This window comes from Eleutherodactylus coqui, chromosome 3, assembly GCF_035609145.1.
Source record: "Eleutherodactylus coqui strain aEleCoq1 chromosome 3, aEleCoq1.hap1, whole genome shotgun sequence".
In the NCBI taxonomy this organism is placed as follows: Eukaryota; Metazoa; Chordata; class Amphibia; order Anura; family Eleutherodactylidae; genus Eleutherodactylus; species Eleutherodactylus coqui.
Window position 1 is genome coordinate 142,198,504 of NC_089839.1, and position 19,637 is coordinate 142,218,140.

The following is a 19,637-nucleotide window of genomic DNA, read 5'->3' on the forward strand; positions in this document are numbered from 1 at the left end:
GGCAGAAAGCTAGGTTCAATAAAACCTAATAGATGTGGAATTCACGCGCGGATTTCTGCTGCGGGAAACGCGGTAGAAATCCGTCCATGGGCATTCACCCTTATTTACATGAAATAGAGTGCGCTGAATGCAGGTCTGAAGTCAAAATTTGCCTAGCACATCTAGATCTTAAAGTTATCGGCCAACTGTAGTTTGGCAACAGCTTGGTAGATTAGTCCACGTACTGATGCATGGCAACATTGTAATTGCTGCACCATTACCTGCATCATGCCTTCCAGCACCTCGTCTAACACATCCTGGCAGCAGCCGGTTCCTGCAGCATTCGGGCACATCTGAGCATGTCAGTAAGCTGATGCCAGCAGTTGCTAGGCCTATGTAATGTGAGATGGGCCAAGCACAAGCTTTTAGTTGCCAATACTGTTTTCTTATATAGCCAGTATGTCTGTTTTAGGCTGCCTGTCTACGGGCCCCACAGGAGCCGGCAGACAGATCTCCGCCGGTCAGCCTATCTGCGATGCTGCGCATTGCCGGCCGCAAGCAGAGAATCGCAATGATTCTCTACTTGTGGACAGAGGGGAAGTGCTCTCCATAGCAACGCTATGTAGAGCTTTCACTGTGTTCCCCTCGGCTGGATTATCGCCGTGGGGAACGCAATGAAAACCCGCCCATGGACAGGTACCCTTAGCCTACAGATGAGCAGGCGGAGCTGTTAACCATCCAGACAATGTTTGCTACATTTGTGGTAAATACACCACATGTGTTTAGTGCAAAAACCTGACAAAGCGAGTGAAGATTGCTTACAAGTATTATTTTGGGTGTAAAGTTGGAGATTATGGTAAAAAATGGGCACCTCACATCTGCTGCACCATGTGCTACTTTGGCCTCTCACAGTGACTGTATGGCAAGAGGAAGGCAATGCCATTTGCGGTGCCTATGATTTGGCACGAATCGAAAGATCATCACTCCGACAGGTTCTTTCTGCACGACCAATGTTGCTGGATTTTCAAATAAGAACAAATAAAAAATAGTTTCTCCTGATTGTGAACGATCCTTACAAAGTGACATATCTGGCGGCAGATACAATGTGCTACATGCATCACTGTTTGAACCAATTGACGCTTGGGATGCATTTGTGCTAGTTGTGCAAAACTTTCTTGGCAACCATCAGGCTGAGGGTGGATTCAGACGACCTGCAGATGAGGACACCGTATATCGGCTCAGCGTGAAAACCGAGCCGATATACGTCGTCCTCATCTGCAGGGGGGGGGGGGAGGCTGGAAGAGCCAGGAGCAGGAACTGAGCTCCCGCCCCCTCTCTGCCTCCTCTCCACCCCCTCTGCACTATTTGCAATGTCGCTATTTAGCCCCGCCCCACCCCACCTCTCCCCATTGCAAATAGTGCAGCGGGGCCGAGAGGGGGCGGGAGCTCAGTGCACTCCTCCTGGCTCTTCCAGGCTCCCCCCCCTGCAGAGAGAGACGACATATATCGGCTGGGCGTGAAAACCCAGCCGATATACATTCATCTGAATCCAGCCTGACAACCATGTTGAACTTGTAAGCAACATGTTAGCAGGGAATCAGCAACTCGGTTGCCGAATTTCGCTCAAACCCCATTTTTTGCACTTTCATCTGGATTTTTTGGGTGACGCGAGTGATGAACACGGGGAAAGAGTCCACGAAGATATTGCCACCATGGAAAAAAGATAATAAGACCACTTCAAACCCAACATGATGGGCGACACCTGCTGGCTGCTGCAGCGATCAACAACACACTCACAAGCCCAAAAGCAAGTGCCTGAAGCACTTTAGATCAGTGTATGTGCATTGTGTAAAGACTCAAGTAAGCTTTATATTTCCACGTTGGTTAATGTGAACACGTTTTTGCAATCTCAGGTGTGAAGTATAATTTAGTTATGTACAGTGGCTGTATAACCAACATAAAATCAGCTTCTCTCGTCTGTATGAATAGCCAATGATACAGTGTATAACTTCAGAACCCGACATCCTAGGCAAAATCCGACTACAGATTTAGACTCTACACACTGGGATTAGTATAGGATACCTGAAATACCAGTGGTAGCAGACAAAACCCCCAGTATCAGTAAAGTAGCAGACATTTTTTTTTCTGTGATCCAGTGCTGCCTTCTTCCTGTCACTGCAGAAAGATCCTGAGCTGTCGTCTGTCGGAAATCCCTCAGTGGGCTCCTTGCGTAATGTGCCTCCTTTGCCATATGTATTGCAGCAGGTCTCAGTGGAATCTTTGCATTGAATAACCCTTAACTGTTGTCACTACTGTGTGAGCCACACAGATCTCCCTCCAGCAGTGAAAGGGTTACAGCCTGTAACTTCCAGCAGCCTCTCAGATGGCTCTGTGATGGCAGCTGAATCCCATGGTCCGCCATAAGGAGCCCGCTGGTCTAGGAACACCCACCACCAGCACCCGCACAGGAACATACCCCTAGAGGTGGATTCTTAGGAAGTGCTTCCACTTCCTGTGTTCGGTCACAGAGTCATCAGCTGCGGATTACATGACATTCTGGAGGAGGTACGAAATTTGTAAATCTGTGTTCAACACAAACTTCTCCTACTTGTTTTGTGTCTTATTAAATTGTCCTGGGGCATGTCACTGGGAGCTTGAAAATAACAAGGCAGAGCTGGCATGCCTGTAGTGGCCACACATGACCAGCATCACCTGACCAGCAGTACTGCAACTGACCAGGGCACTGGGAACTGGAAGTGGCCTCAATAGTAATAGTGACCTTCCACAGTGGGCTCAGTAGTAATAGTGACCGCCCACAGTGGGCTGAGTAGTAAATTAGTATGCCCTATATTGGTCCCAGTAGGAATAGTGACTCCCACAGTGGCCCCACCAGCAATAGTGACCCCCTGAAATGTCTATTGATGAAGCCTGTTTGCGCCTTAGTGACGGAGCCAAATTTTGCAAATCTGACATGTCACTATAACATAGAATAACTCCGTAAAGGTTTTGCATATCCAAGTGATTCTGACATTGTTTTTTCGCCACATGTTGTACTTTATTTAGGTGGTAAAAATAGACCGATAGAATTTGTGTTTATTTATTAAAAGCGCCAATATTGGGAAAATTTTGAAAAAATTGTCACTTTTTTCACATTTCCAACTGTAATATCTCAAATATATGCAAACATACTGTACAAATTTTTGCTAAGATATATATTTCCATCTGTTTACCTTATTCTGGACGCAGGTTTGAAAAACTTTCGTTTTTTTTTTAACCATTTAGGAGACGTACAAATTTAACATTACTTTTCAGCATTTTGAGGAACATTTTGTTTTCCTACTCCAAGCCAACATTGTAAAGGCTCATAGGTGTCAAAATGATAGATACCCCCACAAATGACCCCATTTTAAAAACTACACCCCTTAATGTATTCACTGAGGGGTGTCAGGAGTATTTTGACCCCATAGTTTTTTTTTCAGGAATTAATGCAATTTAGAGCAGAAAAAATAAAATTTCATATTTTTACAAATATTTCCTTTTAAAGACATATATTTTTTTTCTATTTTGCTTGAAGGCCTTTTAGGCTCCATAGCACACTTATAGAGCTCTTGAGTGGCCAAAACCGAATGAATTAAAAAACTGAATTCAACCAAAGCAGAAGTTAAAAAAATTGTGATTTTCGTTTTTTTGGCAATTATGTCATTTTAAAAACAGTTTTTTTGTACAGCACACATATGAATGAAGACTTGCACCCCAAAATGGATACCCCTGTTTCTCCCATGTTCAGAGACATATCCATTGTGGCCCTAATCTTATGTCTGGATGCATAATGGGGCCCAAAATGAAAAGAGTAATCGGTGGCTTTCAGAACAGACATTTTGCATGAAGGTGTTTTAGGCCCCATTGCCCACTTGTAGAGCCCTTGAGCAGCCAAAACCATAGAGAACCCCCACAAGTGATCCCATTTTAAAAACTAGACACCTTAACAAATTTATCGAGAATTTTCTCCCTACAATTTGTGAATAAATCTAAGCAAAGCAGTAGGAAAAAATTACGATTTTCATTTTGTTGGCAATTGTGTCAATTTAAAACCAGTTTTTTTTGTACAGCACACATATGAATGAAGACTTTCACCCCAAAATGGATACCCCTGTTTGTGCCGTATTCAGAAACATACCCATAGTGGCCCTAATTTACTTACAGGACACATGGCTAGGCCCATAATGGAAGGAGCACCCGTTGGATTTCAGGGTAAAACTGAATTAAAGGGGTTGTCCCGCGAAACAAAGTGGGGTTATACACTTCTGTATGGCCATATTAATGCACTTTGTAATGTACATTGTGCATTAATTATGAGCCATACAGAAGTTATTCACTTACCTGTTCCGTTGCTAGCATCCCCGTCTCCATGATGCTGTCTAATCTTCAGCATCTAATCGCCCGATTAGACGCGCTTGCGCAGTCCGGTCTTCTCCCTTCTGAATGGGGCCGCTCGTGCCGGAGAGCGGCTCCTCGTAGCTCCGCCCCGTCACGTGTGCCGATTCCAGCCAATCAGGAGGCTGGAATCGGCAATGGACCGCACAGAAGACCTGCGGTCCACCGAGGGTGAAGATCCCGGCGGCCATCTTCACAAGGTAAGTCAGAAGTCGCCGGAGCGCGGGGATTCTGGTAAGTACTGGACGGTTTGTTTTTATTATGACTGCATTGGGTTTGTCTCGCGCCGAACGGGGGGGCTATTGAAAAAAAAACAAACCCGTTTCGGCGCGGGACAACCCCTTTAATTCCAGGCCCCATTGCCCAATTGTAAATCCATTGAGCTGCCAAAACGATAAAGAACCCCCACAAATGAACCCACTTTGAAAACTAGACCCCTTAACGAATTCATCTAGGAATGAAGTACATAGGAATGAAAACATTCACCCCAAAATGGATACCCCTATTTGTCCCGTGTTCAGAAACATACCCATTGTGACCCTAATCTACTTACAGGACCCATGGCAAGGCCTATAATGGAGGGAACACCCGTTGGATTTCAGTGCACAACTGAATAAATTCCAGGGCCCATTGCTCACTTGTGCGGAAAAAAAAATTGAATATGTCGGACATATTTGGATTTACTTGTTAATAAAAGTATGTATGATTATTCAAGGAGCCTCTGATTGATTTAAGTCAGAAAGGTCTCTCTGGAGCGCTGGATCTTTTTTCTTTTTCCTATATCTAGCAATACCCAGAGAGGCTATCAAAATTGGGATTATTCACCGTTGAAAATAACTATGTATAAATACATTAGGGGACAATACAAGGATCTCTCCCATGATCTGTTTATACGCAGGACTGTGACAGTAACAAAAGGGCATCCTCAACATTTAGAGAAGACAAGGTTTGATCAGCAACACAGAAGGGGCTTCTCTACTGTAAGAGCAGTGAGACTGTAGAACTCTCTCCCTGAGGAAGTGGTGATGGCAAAATCAATGGAGGAGTTTAAGAGGGGACTAGACACCTTTTTGGAGCACTATGATATTACAGGATATAGACATTAACCCTTTGCTATCCAATTTTGGATTCAGAGTTTTCCTAGGGGTTTTTCTCTTTCTGCCATTGTACAGTGGCACCATCTGCTGGCTAGAGCCAGTACTGCGGTATGGGACATGCTGGAGAGGCCCCCGACAACAGAGCGGCCAGTAATCTACAGTAAGAATACCCTGCTGGACGTCTTCTGATATCGGACCTGTACAGCCTTCAATCAGAATGTCTTTAGACGTCAAACAGTGGATTAGAAAGGGTTAAATAACCAGAGGGGTTGCTGATCTGGGGCTTGGAGTTATGCAGAAAATTTGAAATGTTGATGCAGGGATTACTCTGACTGCCATTATGGAGTTGGGAAAGATTTTTTTCCCCCAAAATGGGGTAAATTGGCTTGTACCTCATTGGGCTTGTTGTGCCTTCCTCTGGATCAATGGGGGGAGTGGAAACAGGCTGAATTGGATGCACACTTGCCTTTTTTCAGCCTTGAATACTATGTTAGTATGTATAATTATTGAGTGGTAGCCTATTTGGGGCACTATTATTGAGTGGGGTACTTTTACTAGGTGTGGGACACAAAATGTAACACTTACTATATGGGGCATACAGAGAGCACAAAAAGTATGAATACAAGAGAATTCTATTACTGCGTGGGCCACCTCAGGTGACATTTCCACTATCTGGAGCACTATGGATGGGAATATTATATAAAAGTTTGAAAAACAAAGCTAAATCCCTGAAAAATTTGTAGTGTCCCAGAACAACATCCTGGTCCCCTCCATAAATGTCATACATGTGTTGTCTCATGTGAATGCACTGTGCAAAACTGTCATGTAACTTTCTGTATGTATGTTGCACAGCTGCGGCGTCTGAAGGGTTAACTCCCTTAAAATCATTGCCTGTTAGCTGTCTGCATGCTGAATGTATCTATCCTACTGTGTCATGTGGTACAAGTGAGGTTATAAAAGTAAGTGTCTGAGAGCGGGACGGGGTCTACTTCAATCTGTGTTGGGGCAGGGTTCCATCTTACGTGCTGCTCTGAGCTAACACAGAGCCGCATGGGAGCACCATCAGCTTCCATGTTCGTGAAGATGGAGGAAGAGGAACGATTACCTGCAGCGCATGGGGTGTGGATGTAAATGGACTGAGTTCAGTCCAGAGAGAGAGTGTGCACAAACCCCAACATCCTACTTCACACAATCCAGGTACCCATTCACACTACAGGCTTTTATTTTTCTTGTGTGGTTGTCCGGCAATAGGATCACCACACAGAGGTACGTGATTGTGACACCCACGCGGATAATGTGCGGGGTGCATCCAAGCTAAGCCTTCTTCTAAGTGATTTCTTGCCAGAGAGTATGTGGAGAGATTCTTGTCTTTCTTTACCTCCTCCGAAGTATACTTAATGTCCAGGACCAGTGACATATAGATAACGTGGACTATAGGGCCGTACAGTTCCTGTGTATTTTTTCCTCCCAACCTCTGAGCTTCTGCCTGTAACTGCTGCCGTGAATGTTACCTATAATTATCTGCTTGCAAAATTTTTCTAAGTAAAGTTTTACCAGGCCTCAACCGATCCTGAGGACCTGAGGTACGATACACTTGTCCAGTGTTTATTACTCCGCCGCATAAAATAAGGGTGTGGGAATGGTGGCGTCACAACGTGATATACATATATACTTCTATAAGCATTCTCCCTGTGTTACCACCCGGCTACACCGTGACAGGGACTAGGCCTATGGCCATACACAAGTCCAGTGGTTCATGTCCCAATGAATTACAAGTTCTGGTGTCTTACATGTATATAATACCTACTGCTATACTACTACCCCCCTAACCCCTGCTTGTTGCAAATTGCTGTGTAAAAGTTGTCTGTGTGTCAAATTTCATAAAAAACACATTGTATCCAAGAGAAGTCATCATGATGGTCTGGGTCAGAAAAAAAGGGGAAAGTGAACAACTCCAGTCAGAGGGGATGTCACTTGTGATCACTGGATATAATGGTACTGTAATCATTTATACAGTCTCCAAAGTGACTGTAGATCTAGTATATACAGCTAAATAGTCACTGTGTGTGTGTGTGTGTGTGTGTGTGTGTGTGTGTGTGTGTGTGTGTGTGTGTGTGTGTGTAATATTGGTCTTTGTGTAGCGTTTTTATTTTTCAGCAACACTGTGGTGGTATTATTTGGTCACAGTCTGGGGGTATTATTTGGCCCTTAATTACAAGTCTACTAAATAATACCCCTCAAGTCTGGGGGTATTATTTGGCCCTATTACATTATTGGTAATATTGATCTTTGTAGTGGTTGTTATTCAGTGTCAGTATGTTGATATACATCTCTATGTGGTCATGGTGTGGCAAGATTTTTTCTCTTTTATATAGTGTTACTATTGGTAATGTCAGTCGTGGTATAGTGGGTTTTGTTGAGTGATAATATGGAGGTAATTATATGGGTCAAGATGATTACAGTGGTATTGAGTGTTATTTTCACTTCTACAAAGTAAAAAAGATGTTTCTTTAACTGTGTGAATTTTTTAAATACACTTTATTACTATTTTTTCCAATATATATTTACACCCACTGAGGATGTCACAATGTAATCTTTGGCATATTCAGTATAGCAGAGTATTATTCCCTGTGAGTCTAAAGCTGCAAAGTAATATATTAGTATGTGCTAATACAGCCTAATAGTCATACAGCTGGAGGATGCCTGGGATCTGTCTTCAGCCTCTGGCTGCCATGGTTACCCATCGGCGTCCAACGTGGCTGCAGCAGGTGATTTGCTGCTTTGGGCCCACCTACAACATGTGGCCACTTCGTAATTTTTTTTCCAGGGCCAATTTGATTTCCCAATCTGCCACTGTATATCAGCAAAGGCATACAGAAGTAGGGTAGGGGTCTCATGGACAAAACATGGCTCTGAGGCCATATGCCCACTGCTAAATTGTAATTTAAAATCCGCAGCGTGATCCGCGCCCCATAGGGATGCATTGGACACCCGCAGGTAGTTAAATACCTGTGGATGTCATTTTCCCCTGAGGCGCAGATTGGGTGTGCAGGAAAACACCCGCGGCATGCTCCATTTTTAGTGCGGGTCTCCCGCAGGCTTCTATGGAAGCCTATGGAGCCGTCTGGATCCGCGCCACACCCATACCAGAATTTCTGCTCTCCGGTACGGTAGCGCGGGAGAGCAGGAGTTAAAAAAAAAAGCGAGTGCCCGGCGCATGAGTGTGGCATGCTGCCGACGTGCCGAGCACATCCGCCGGGCCGAAGAAAGAAGATCCGGCCGTGACGGAGGGAAGATTAGCAGCGTCCGGACAGGTAAGTTTAATCTTTTTATACTCATGTCCGTGGGAAAGGAGGGACCCGCTGTGGATTCTGCATGGAGAATCCGCAGCGGGCTTGATTTTCCCCGTGGATATGAGGCCTAAAGAGGGTGTTAGATTCAAAAACAGGCTGCTGAACAGGATAAAAATTAGAGAAAAAAAAAACTACTCTCGCCTTTTGAATAGCCCCATTTACTTCAATAATACACAGCCTGCAGTACCATGCCAGACCACTGTGCAATTTACGGAGCTGTGGGAAAACAGCTAGAAGTGGGACAATCCCTTTTAAAGATTGAGCTGTACCCAGTTAACATTTAGGCGAATACTACACATTGAGATTAATGGTGTGGCTGGCTACATCACAACTAACGAAAATATTTGTGGTTCTGCAGAGATCCAGTAGGTTTGTATATCTGCTGAGAGTTATGTCGTAGTAATGTATACAACATGACCATATTCCTCTTTATTGCTTGCATTGTAGCAGCAGGACACTGTGACGCAGCATGACATGGCACAACAATTTGAAAATGTATTGCAACATGTACTGTATTACGACCGGGTTGTACAGCAGACTGTTAACGCTGCGGCGAGGGTTAGCCACAGTCTTCTAGAAGGGTCCTACTGCACTTCCAGAAACAACCGATGGTCACCACTGTATTCTTCTGACTCTTCATGGCAGTTGCTTTCAAATGTGTTGTGGGACAAGAAAGCCTGTGATGTGAAGCAGCGTGGTGCACACGGCTCAGTACTTGTGCTGCAGTCAGACCGGGCACATTGTACCACCATGGATACATCTTATGTTACAGACTGGGTCCTAAAGCTAATTGTTTTTGCACCCATGTTGCCGTTAGCAACCAAACGTTTTTAGGCCCAGCTCACACGAGTGTGTTGGTATAACGTACTCCATGTACGTGTTTTGCACACGGAATACGCTGTACCAATCTCCCATAGGCGGGCCATGTTACCGCTCACACAAATTGCACAAAATACGCGCCCAACAAAAATTGCAGCATGTTCTATCTTGACAGATATATGATAGTATATGGTGATGGGCGCACACAGCTAGTATGCAATGTCTTTGCGTACTGACTGCGTTCCGCGCGTCTATATCTCGCATGCTGCAAGATACAGTCGTGTTGAGCCTGGCCTTATTAAACATGTTTGACTTATGTGGGTCAAGGAATACTTTATGCAAAAATCAAATACATAAAAAAATGAGGTACTCAAAAGTGTTCTATAAATCAATGTGAAGCTTGTTTTCAGCCACACATAGCAGGTATTAAGGGAGGAAGATCCACAGTGTTCTCCTGAGGCAGCAAAGTGCATTAACAAATCTCATCCACAATTTTCTGCACATTTGCGCAGGCAAAGAACACATTTTTAAATCGTTTACTTAATTGTCCATTTCAAGAACTGAGAGCATCAGTACATGTTTTTTTACGAGTGCAATTGGGCACGACTTGTGCTGACAAAAAGTACAGTAAAAACACGCAACGCCCGATGTAAAAAAAAAACATGCGGTGCAAATATGCATACACTGATGTAAATCCTGCCTTAATGCGGCCGCTCAATGGGTAGAACTTATGAAAAGCCTTGTTCAACAATTGTGGCATTCAAAAGCCATATATTTCTGTGTAAGACCTATTTGGGTAAAAATGTGCTGCTTTTTCTGCCAGAAGGTGTGTGGAGACACCTAGGAGGTGAGTGAGAAGACTTTTCAATTCCCAATCAGTGTTATAAAAACATTTATGAAGGGTCTAACATTGACTTGCAGGAATGCTGCCTTCCAATAGGTGGTGCTGCAGAGGTATTGTTTCATCTTCCTGATTTGCATATTACCCAGAGGAGCATGGATGGTCTTATAAACCTCCTTGGTGCACTTCTTAGGCGTCATGTCCACGGGGAAAATCAGGCCCGCCGTGGATACTTCATGCAAAATCCCGCAGCGTGTCCCTCCTTTCCCGCGGACATGATGCCTAAAAGAAGAATTATTTACCTGTCCAGACGCTGCGGATCTCCCCTCCGTCGCAGCCGGATCTTCTTTCTTCGGCCCGGCGGATGTGCTCGGCATACCGGCATGCGCCGTGCATTTTTTTTTTTTTTAACTTCTGCTCTCCCGCGCCGGAGAGCAGCAATTCAGCTGCGGGTGTGCCGCGGATCTGGACGGCTTCCATAGGCTTCAATAGAAGCCTACGGGAGACCCGCACTAAAGTGGAGCACGCTGCGGGTGTTGTCCTGCACACGCAATCCGCGTCTCGGGAAAATGACATCTGCAGGTATTTATTTACCTGCGGGTGTCCAATGCATCTCTATGGGGCGCGGATCACACTGCGGGTGATCCGCTCCGGATTTAAAATTTTATTTTAGCCGTGGACATGAGGCCTTAAGGAGTGATGATTCCCTTCTCGATCCACGTCACAGGCCTCTCCCCAGCCAAGGCAGAATCCTACTGCACACTGATGAGGGGCAAGCCCCCCAAAACAGCTGTCTGTGGATGGTTTCTGGCTTGGTTTTCAATTCCCAATCATTGTTATAAAGGGCCTGACATTGACTTGCAGGAATGCTTCCATCCAACAGGTGGCGCTGCAGAGGTAGTGTTCCATTTTACTTATTTGCATATAAGGCTCATGGAGAGTGCAGACCAGATTCACTCTGGTTAGAGTGCAAATCAGGCAATTCCTCTATGATTAACGATTAACATGCACTTTCTTTGCTTTTGCTCGGCAGGTGACTGAGAACACATGGCGTTTCTTCTAAAAGGTACGTTTTATTTAATTACCACAGCAGTCTGTTTTTCTAAATGACTTTGTCGGTATAATAAACTTATTTCACTAGAGATCATTGTGCTAATAGCTGTGCGACTAGTAAAAATACTTTCAAGTTGAAGTAATTGCCTAGTTTAGAATACTCGTTTTCAAAAACCTTAGTAAGGGGTTTCCATTTTCCCAAAATATCTATGACTAATCACAATATGGGTGATAAATGTGTAATCGCTGGAGGGCAGACATCTGGAACCCCAGGAATCCTGACAACGGGGCATCCCGAGTCCACCTGTGAATGCGGAGGAGGTGGCAGGCTTGTCCAGTGCTCCATATACTTCTATGGGACCGAGGGAGATAACGGAGTGCATAGACGGTGAATGGAAGTCATGCAGGCACACCGTCGCTCGTTTCACTAGGAAGACCGTCTGATGACCCCTGGCATCTCGGTGATCAGCCATTTCTGACCTATCCTGAGTGTACTACAGGTGTGCAGAGCAGCTACAAACGCCTGATGAAAAATACGCCCGTGTGAAAGAGCCCTCAACACGTAATACCGTGAAGAGGAACTAAATGCAACATTATTTTGTGTCAAAGATAATAATTTTTGTGTGCAGCTACTTTCTTACAGCGCATGTAGTTTGTCTTAGCAGAGAGATTACACACAAGGTCAAAATTTCTCTTACTGCACCTAACCTTTGTCCTTCTGAAGCCTTGTTGGCTTAAACAGTAAACTAGGTAAAGTTATATAAACTGCCATGTAATCAAGATGCGTAATTTAATAGAAAAAATGGCAGAATTTATATTTTTGTATGGTTGTTTTTGCGTTCAATTTTTTTATTAAGGTAAACCTCATTTGTAGTAATAGATGGCAGGTTCCCTTTAAGTAACAACTGCTATTACAGACGGGGAGCAGGGAGTCTTGGGAGTTGTTACTAATGTCCCGTTCCTGCGCTGTGTCCTGCAGTGTGTGAACAGCCTGACGTTTTTCAGTGCTCTTTGTGCGCATGCTCTCTCATTTATCTTTATGGAGATGTGCACAGAGTGGACTGAAAAGAGTTATGTTGTGCACGCAAGCAAGCAGTGTTAGAATGAGGCCCCGGTAAGCATCAAACGCAGCTGCCTGACCTTTGAGCCCCATAGTGTAGTTTATAGGGCTCAAGGGTCATGACAGGTTCCCTTTAATTATGCTCTGACAGTAAATATGGTCAGACAGCCCAAGCTTCATTCAATGGACTCTAGGCTGTCTACTCATACTAGGTATGAGCCCCAGTAACCTCATAGGGATTGCTTATGGGATCTGACCAGATTACCTCAGACTCTCCCTTTGAATGCTACGATCAGAGTTGCCCATGTCGATCAAACAGTTAAATGACAAAGATCAGAGGTTTCACTAATCTGTGCCCTTATGCCAGTTTCACACATGCGTTAGTAAAAGTGCAGCGACAGCATTTGTAACACACCTCCTCATTGCACTGGGTGATGTGGTACGTTAAAAAGCACTGCAACGCACTAAAATAGAACAGACAGCGTTTGATTAGCGTGGCGTTAGAAACGCTGTGCTAAAACGCTTGTCTAAGAAGCCCCATTGAAATCAATGGAGGCTTAATACAGTGTTTTTAGCAGGCATTTTAAACGCTGTGAGGGATTAGCGTTTAGGATCGGTAGCAACCTGGGCATAAGCAGTCAGAGACAGTGACACATAGGATAAAGTCTTTAGTCCAGGCTTTGCCTGGGTTTATTTCCAAGCAAACAAAAGCAAAATACAGGCCTTAACATCAGGCAAACATAACGTAAATCCTGCTCGTCCGAGCACTTACTAAACATGTAGCGTCCCTGTCTACGTACTGGTAAACAAATGGCTCCTGCACCCACCCAGCCAGCCAGGACTCTCAGACCTGCAAAGGTCTCAGCTCTCTCTCTAGGCCCTGTAGGCCCAGGCTTTATAAGGCCTGGTACCAGCCTCACCTGGTACGTGGGAGTGACCATCCCACCCTTCACTTTGGTCACTCCAGAAAAGCCGGCCCGGATTATGCGGCTTGGAGCCACTTACTTGCTACAACGTGTTAGTAGCTTAATGCTACTAACACTATACTGCCGGCTTCCTCCACCGAGCCCAGGCTGCTCGGTGGCACGTATCTGCCCAAGCGCTCCCCAAAGCAGCATAGGAGAGCATCCTAGGCGAGATATACCTGCCCTCCAGCACCTTGCCGGTCACCGTCTCACAACGCCCACTAAAACGCTATAAAAATGCCCGTGTAATAGCTTATTCACATATTTACGCAGGTATTTCACGGCGTAAAAAAAATTACCCAAAAACCTGACCATGTGAATCAATGGTTTCCAATGTATTCCATCAGATGAACGATTTTTGGCTGCATAAAAAATCACGCTGGTAAAAATGGCACATACACAACCGTTTTTTGGGGGGGGGTTTGCTCAATTTAACCATTATAGGTCATTCTGAGTATTTTACAGCTGTCAATGGTTTTTATCTCTTCTGCTTCTATTGTTGCTGATACACAGCAGCTCCTCGTGTGAATAGGTGAAAATACGCTAATTAAGATCAGGTTTTCAATTCCCAATCAGTATTACAACGACCTGTATATAGGGTCAGACACTGATTTGCAGGAATGCTGCCATCCCATAGGTGGCGATGCATGGCTATTGTTGCATCTCCCTTATTTGCATATTTCCCAGAGGAGGTTGGATGGCCTTAAAAGTCTCCTCATTTACCTTCTAAGTGCTCTCCTTAAGGAGAGATGAAGCCGCTCTCGACCCGCTGGCTGTTAAAATGTAATGCAGCTCTGTATTCTAGACAACTGTACTCTGCCAGTAGACCCCCTGTGAAGGTCAGAGTTGTCAGGTGGCGCACTTAAACATTGTACAGGAAAACAGAAATAGTTATAAATGGAGGTACACCTGTAGATAGACTTTTATCACTTATCCCCAGAACAGGTGAGTCAGATTGGTAAGGTCTCACCATTGATACTCTCAACAATCCTGAGAATGGGGGGCCCATGTCCCCATCTGTTTGTCACTGCGGGCCCTTGCACCTACCCACATGTGCAGCACCACTCCATTTGTTTCAATACTCGGCTATCTCTATCAACCCCATTGAAGTTGAAAAGAGCAGCTTGTCCGACTGCCACTTCGTTCAATCTCCTCACTGCAAGGGGTGAAGCTAGTTTGCAGTGGTGAGAAGGGGATATGGAACCTCCGATCTTGGGATTGGTGGGGATCTCAGTGGTGACACCCTATTGATCAGACTTTTATCAAGAAATAAAATAACCCTCTGTTTACATTATTACACCGCTGCTCCCGTCTCAATGCGCTGGTTGTCCCTGTCAGTATGTATTTGCATTACAGAAGTGATGATCTGTTGGATTGTCATGTGACCGCTGCAGCCAATGCCGATCCCAGTGGTCACATGCCATGCTTACGTGTTATCAGTTCGGCACCTATATGGTCATCATGTATCCTGGACAGAATTATATCCTCCAAGCGTAATCCTGAATAAATACTAAGGTCTTGAACACCTTGTAAAATTGATAGAGAAAATGTATTGGATCTACGCCTTTACTTATAAAGTTCTCACAATAGGAGATAATACTGAATTTACTAGCCGTGATCATTTATTGCTGCAAAAGTTGAAGAAAGACACAGGTCCATCAAGTTCAACCTTCTTAGATTAATTATAACCTTTAATAACATTAGTTATACTAACTAACTAACGGACAGAGATGAAAAAATGACTTTTCCAAGGAGCAGTCTTTGTATTACTACTTCTCAGAGTAGGGCATTCCATAGTTTGACTGCTCTAAGGCTCGTGTCACATGGGCGTAAGCGCATTTGCGTGTTTTACTGTACTTTTTGCGTGCACAAAAACACACGTAACCATGCTCTCATTCATTGAAATTGGCAAATAGTGTAATTAGTTCAATATGCACTATTTACCTGTGCAAATGCACAGGACAATAGAGCATGCTGCGTGTTGCTTTGCTCAAACAAAATGTACGCAAAAAATACGCGTATTTGAATGAACTTATTCAAATCAATGGGTTCTATTCACTGCATTCAAATTAATTGTGCACAATGCACTGCGTTCGTGTGAATAAGCCCTAACTGTAAAGAACCCTTTTCCTATATAGTTGCTTAAATCGCCTTTCCTCTGTGCCTAATGAAGGATGGATCCTGATGGATCTTTTTAATCACTAACCAATATCTCTGTATCCGAATATCTGACAAACGCTGGGCCCTACAGAGGAGGGAAAAAGGAGAGCGTCAGCCCAGTCTAAGCGGAGGGAATTCCAAACACAACATATATCAGATAAGAATGAGGGGTACATAGGCACAACTCTAGACTGTGATCCTTGGTCACTCAGATCAATATGTAGGAGCACCATCCCATGTTGTTGGTGTTATGGGTCCATCTAAGCCATTACTATGAAGCAAAAACAGTATACAGCCCAGTGAAGAGGATGGGACTACTAATGCTGACACTGCCTAAAGATTACCCACAAGTAGGAAGAACATCTGGTGGCACACAAAGGTTTTATTCCGGCAACGACAGAAACCTCAAACGTTTCGACCAACACTTGTCTGATCTTTTCCATTGGACTATATGCAGTATTTCTTCAAAATACTCTGTGGTAATAACGATATTTTTTTATCTTATTTCAGAACTAAGATTTAAAGTCCCATGGGGCCATCTAGCAGCCAAAGCTTGGGGCACATCTGAGGGGCGACCTGTCTTGTGCCTACATGGTTGGTTGGATAATGCCAACACTTTTGACAAACTTATTCCATTGCTTCCCCAAGGTAAGTTCAGAAGTTTTATGTGTTTGATGTATCTTCAGGGGATTTTCTAATATTGTGTTATATTGCTAGAACATTCTATAACTTTGTAACTGGCAGGGGTCTGACATCTGTGACCCCCAATAATCAGGAGAACAATGGGATTTGGGTTCCTTTGACATTTCCTGGGGCCAAAAGTCAACAAATGACATTATCGAAACATGTAAAGAAACCAGTATATTCTTGTGATTTGCCATCACTTTCCATGGTAGGAAATCCACTTTGAAGAATTTTCATTTGGGTTGTGTATAGTTTACATATTCTCATATGTGACAAGGGAAAGTATGAATTTAAACTCTATAAGTTGGCATTTAATTTGTCTTACTTATTCCCTCAATTTATTTTTTACACTTTTTTTCCAACCACCAATAAAAAAACAAGCCCTCATACGGCTCTGTCAATGAGTTATGGCTCTTGCAATGCCACGATAACAATCACTTGGTCCTTAAACCAAAACATAGGCTCGTCACTAAGGGGTAAAGAAGAAGAGTAGCCTGAGGCACACGGGTTTACCAGGGACAAGCTGTTGACAACCCACTGAACACATTGTGGTTCTTGGCTATGGAAATCTAGTAATCAGATTGTCAAACCTTACTCAAATGATTGGTTTGAATGCGGATTTGCAATTTGATGAGAATCCAAAGTAGAGAAGCAGCTTGGCAGAAGTCGCAGCGTGGAATTCTTATCCCAGCTTGCAGTTTTTATCAAATTTTTATAAACCTCATTGAGGCGAGGCTCACAGCATGTTTTTGCTGGGCAAATTTACTATTAAACAATCATTGCCACTGGGCCAAACCTTACTGAATAGGAATACTATACTGTGCACCATGGCCGTCAGTAGCCATGATTGCAGAACGAGCTGAACTGTTCCTCTAACTGCCATTTATTTGTATGGGAGTTATGGAAGTAGAACAAGCCAGGTCAGCGTTTTTCATAATCTCGGCTACTAGTGGCCGAGAAGCTGGGACAGGGTGGGGGACCCTCCGAGCGGTAGATGAAGGACCCACATCTATCAGCTGTTTCTGGCATATACTGTGGATATGCCATAAGTGTATCCAATGAAATTGCTCCTTTAAAACAGGATGCAACAGGACACAAAATTATGTTTAGGCTGACTCACACGAGCGTGTGGTGAAACGCAGGCTTCTTGGTTTCTTCTTTGTTTTTTTATTTCCCTTTCTGTCACTTATCGCACATGTACAACATTTTGTACACACCCATAGAGAACAATAAGGCTCTATCGTGTGTAATATGTAGTAAAATAGAACATGCTGCGTTCTTTTTTAAGCAAGTGTAAATAGATCAATGAAAATAAATGTACTTTCATTGGATCCATTCACCACGTATATCGCGTGTGTACTACGCAATGAATTTGCGCTCGTGTGAGCCTGGCTCTAATAAGAGCATCCTTTTTTCTGTTGATTTCATTTATTTTTTGCAAAATAAGTCGACACGGTATACACATCTTCTTGCATCTTCTTTTAAAGGTGGGCTACTTCTAATCCTGGATTTTAAAAAAAGCGAGTGACATCCAATAGGACATATAAATGTGATGTGAACGTTCTTGTATTTCATTTTGTTAAATACTGCATAAAAGCTATTTTTTAAAGAACTGCTTTCTCAGTTTGCACAATAACATTCAATACATGAACTATTTTGCAGAATGTTACTTTGTGGCTCTGGACTTCTCCGGACATGGACAGTCCTCCCACCTACCTATAGGAATGAGGTACCAACATCTGGACTATGTGACTGATGTACATAGAGTGGTAACGTGTAAGTTGAACTTGATGCCTTTTCATGATTAGGGCTTGGAAAAGCTTGGGGGAGATTTATTAAATGAGTGCAAGTGCAAAAATGTATTTAAAGGCTTTTTCCCACTCAAGTAAGCAATGTTATATATTTCTTAACCTCCGCTCCCCTTTACCTCCTACTCTTTTCTATTAACTATTTCACCCCTTCTGACTCCCTAGCAGGCCTGTCATATAAGGACACCTGATCCGGCTCTGTACTTGAAAATCATCGTTGGCTCGTTTGTTAATCATTCAGTTTAAATTCTGATCATTCAGTTGTTCTCCTTATTTATGTACAGCGAATGGGGACAACGGAACAATTTGCGAGCGAACAATTTATCTGCGTGTATAAACAGGATGCACGAGTAAACAAGTAACTCTGACATCATTCGCTTGTTAGTTCGTGCAAACGATAAATCGCTCCCCTTAAAAGCACCCCAACACTCCTGGCCACCCACTATGCCAGGCCCCACAGCACTAGAGTTCAGCTGTGCTACAGCTTACAGTAGGTTAAATGCCAAGGGAACTCCATCCCTGCATTCTCTCAATTGGAGGGGGTCCCGGAAGGTAGACCTCCACAGTTTATAATCTTCCCCCGCACCAGACTCTTCCCTCTGCAATGCATCCTGAATGTGGCAGCCAGGCTCATCTTCTTGTCCAGCCGCTACTCAGATGCCTCTGCCTTGTGCCAGTGACTGGCTGCCTGTCAAATACAGAATACAATTCAAACTCCCCACCCTCATCCATAAAGCTCTCCATAGCACCGCACCGCCATAAATTGCTTCCCTCATCTCAATCCACCCCCCAGCCTGCGCCCTCCACTCTGTTAATGAAATCAGACTAAGTGCCCCTTTAATTCAAACCTCTCATTCCCACCTCCAAGACTTCTCCAGAGCAGCACCAGTCCTCTAGAACATGCTACCAAAAGCTATCTGGGCAATTACTGACACAAAGCACTGACACTGCTCTAAAAACGCACCTCTTCAGGGAGGCATATTCTATCCCCTAAAACAAGCCCTCTTTACTCCGCCTGATAACATGCTCCCTGACCTATTGACTGCAATTCCCGCTAGCCGTAATCAAGGGGCACCTGTAGTCACACCGATTAAGCCACTATACGGCCCAATTTGATTACTGTCTGTGTTTATAGCATCCCTCACTCTCCCCCTCGCCATACTGTGCACATCTCTAGCTCCTTTACCCTCTGTATCACCCTGTTATTTGTAGTATGTACGCTCATGAAGCAGGACCCTCACCCCTACTGTTTTTATTCCCCCTGTCTTGTAAGCACTGCGGAATATGTTTTGGCACTATAGAAACAAAGATGATTATTATTATTCTGCAATACGCCATAACATTAAATAATGGGAAGACACACCATTCACTGGTTTATCATGGG

General features: G+C 44.0%; 1 protein-coding gene across 1 annotated transcript in view; it reads left to right on the top strand.

The window, feature by feature from the left end:
• Positions 1–2,262: 2,262 nt before the first annotated feature.
• Positions 2,263–19,637, top strand: part of SERHL2 (serine hydrolase like 2) — a 39,021-nt gene continuing 21,646 nt past the window's right edge. The window contains exons 1-4 of the mRNA XM_066596209.1: positions 2,263–2,544; positions 11,557–11,589; positions 16,272–16,409; positions 18,108–18,221. Coding sequence (XP_066452306.1) covers positions 11,571–11,589; positions 16,272–16,409; positions 18,108–18,221 — 271 coding nt within the window. The 5' untranslated portion in view covers positions 2,263–2,544; positions 11,557–11,570. The remainder of the gene's footprint in view (positions 2,545–11,556; positions 11,590–16,271; positions 16,410–18,107; positions 18,222–19,637) is intronic.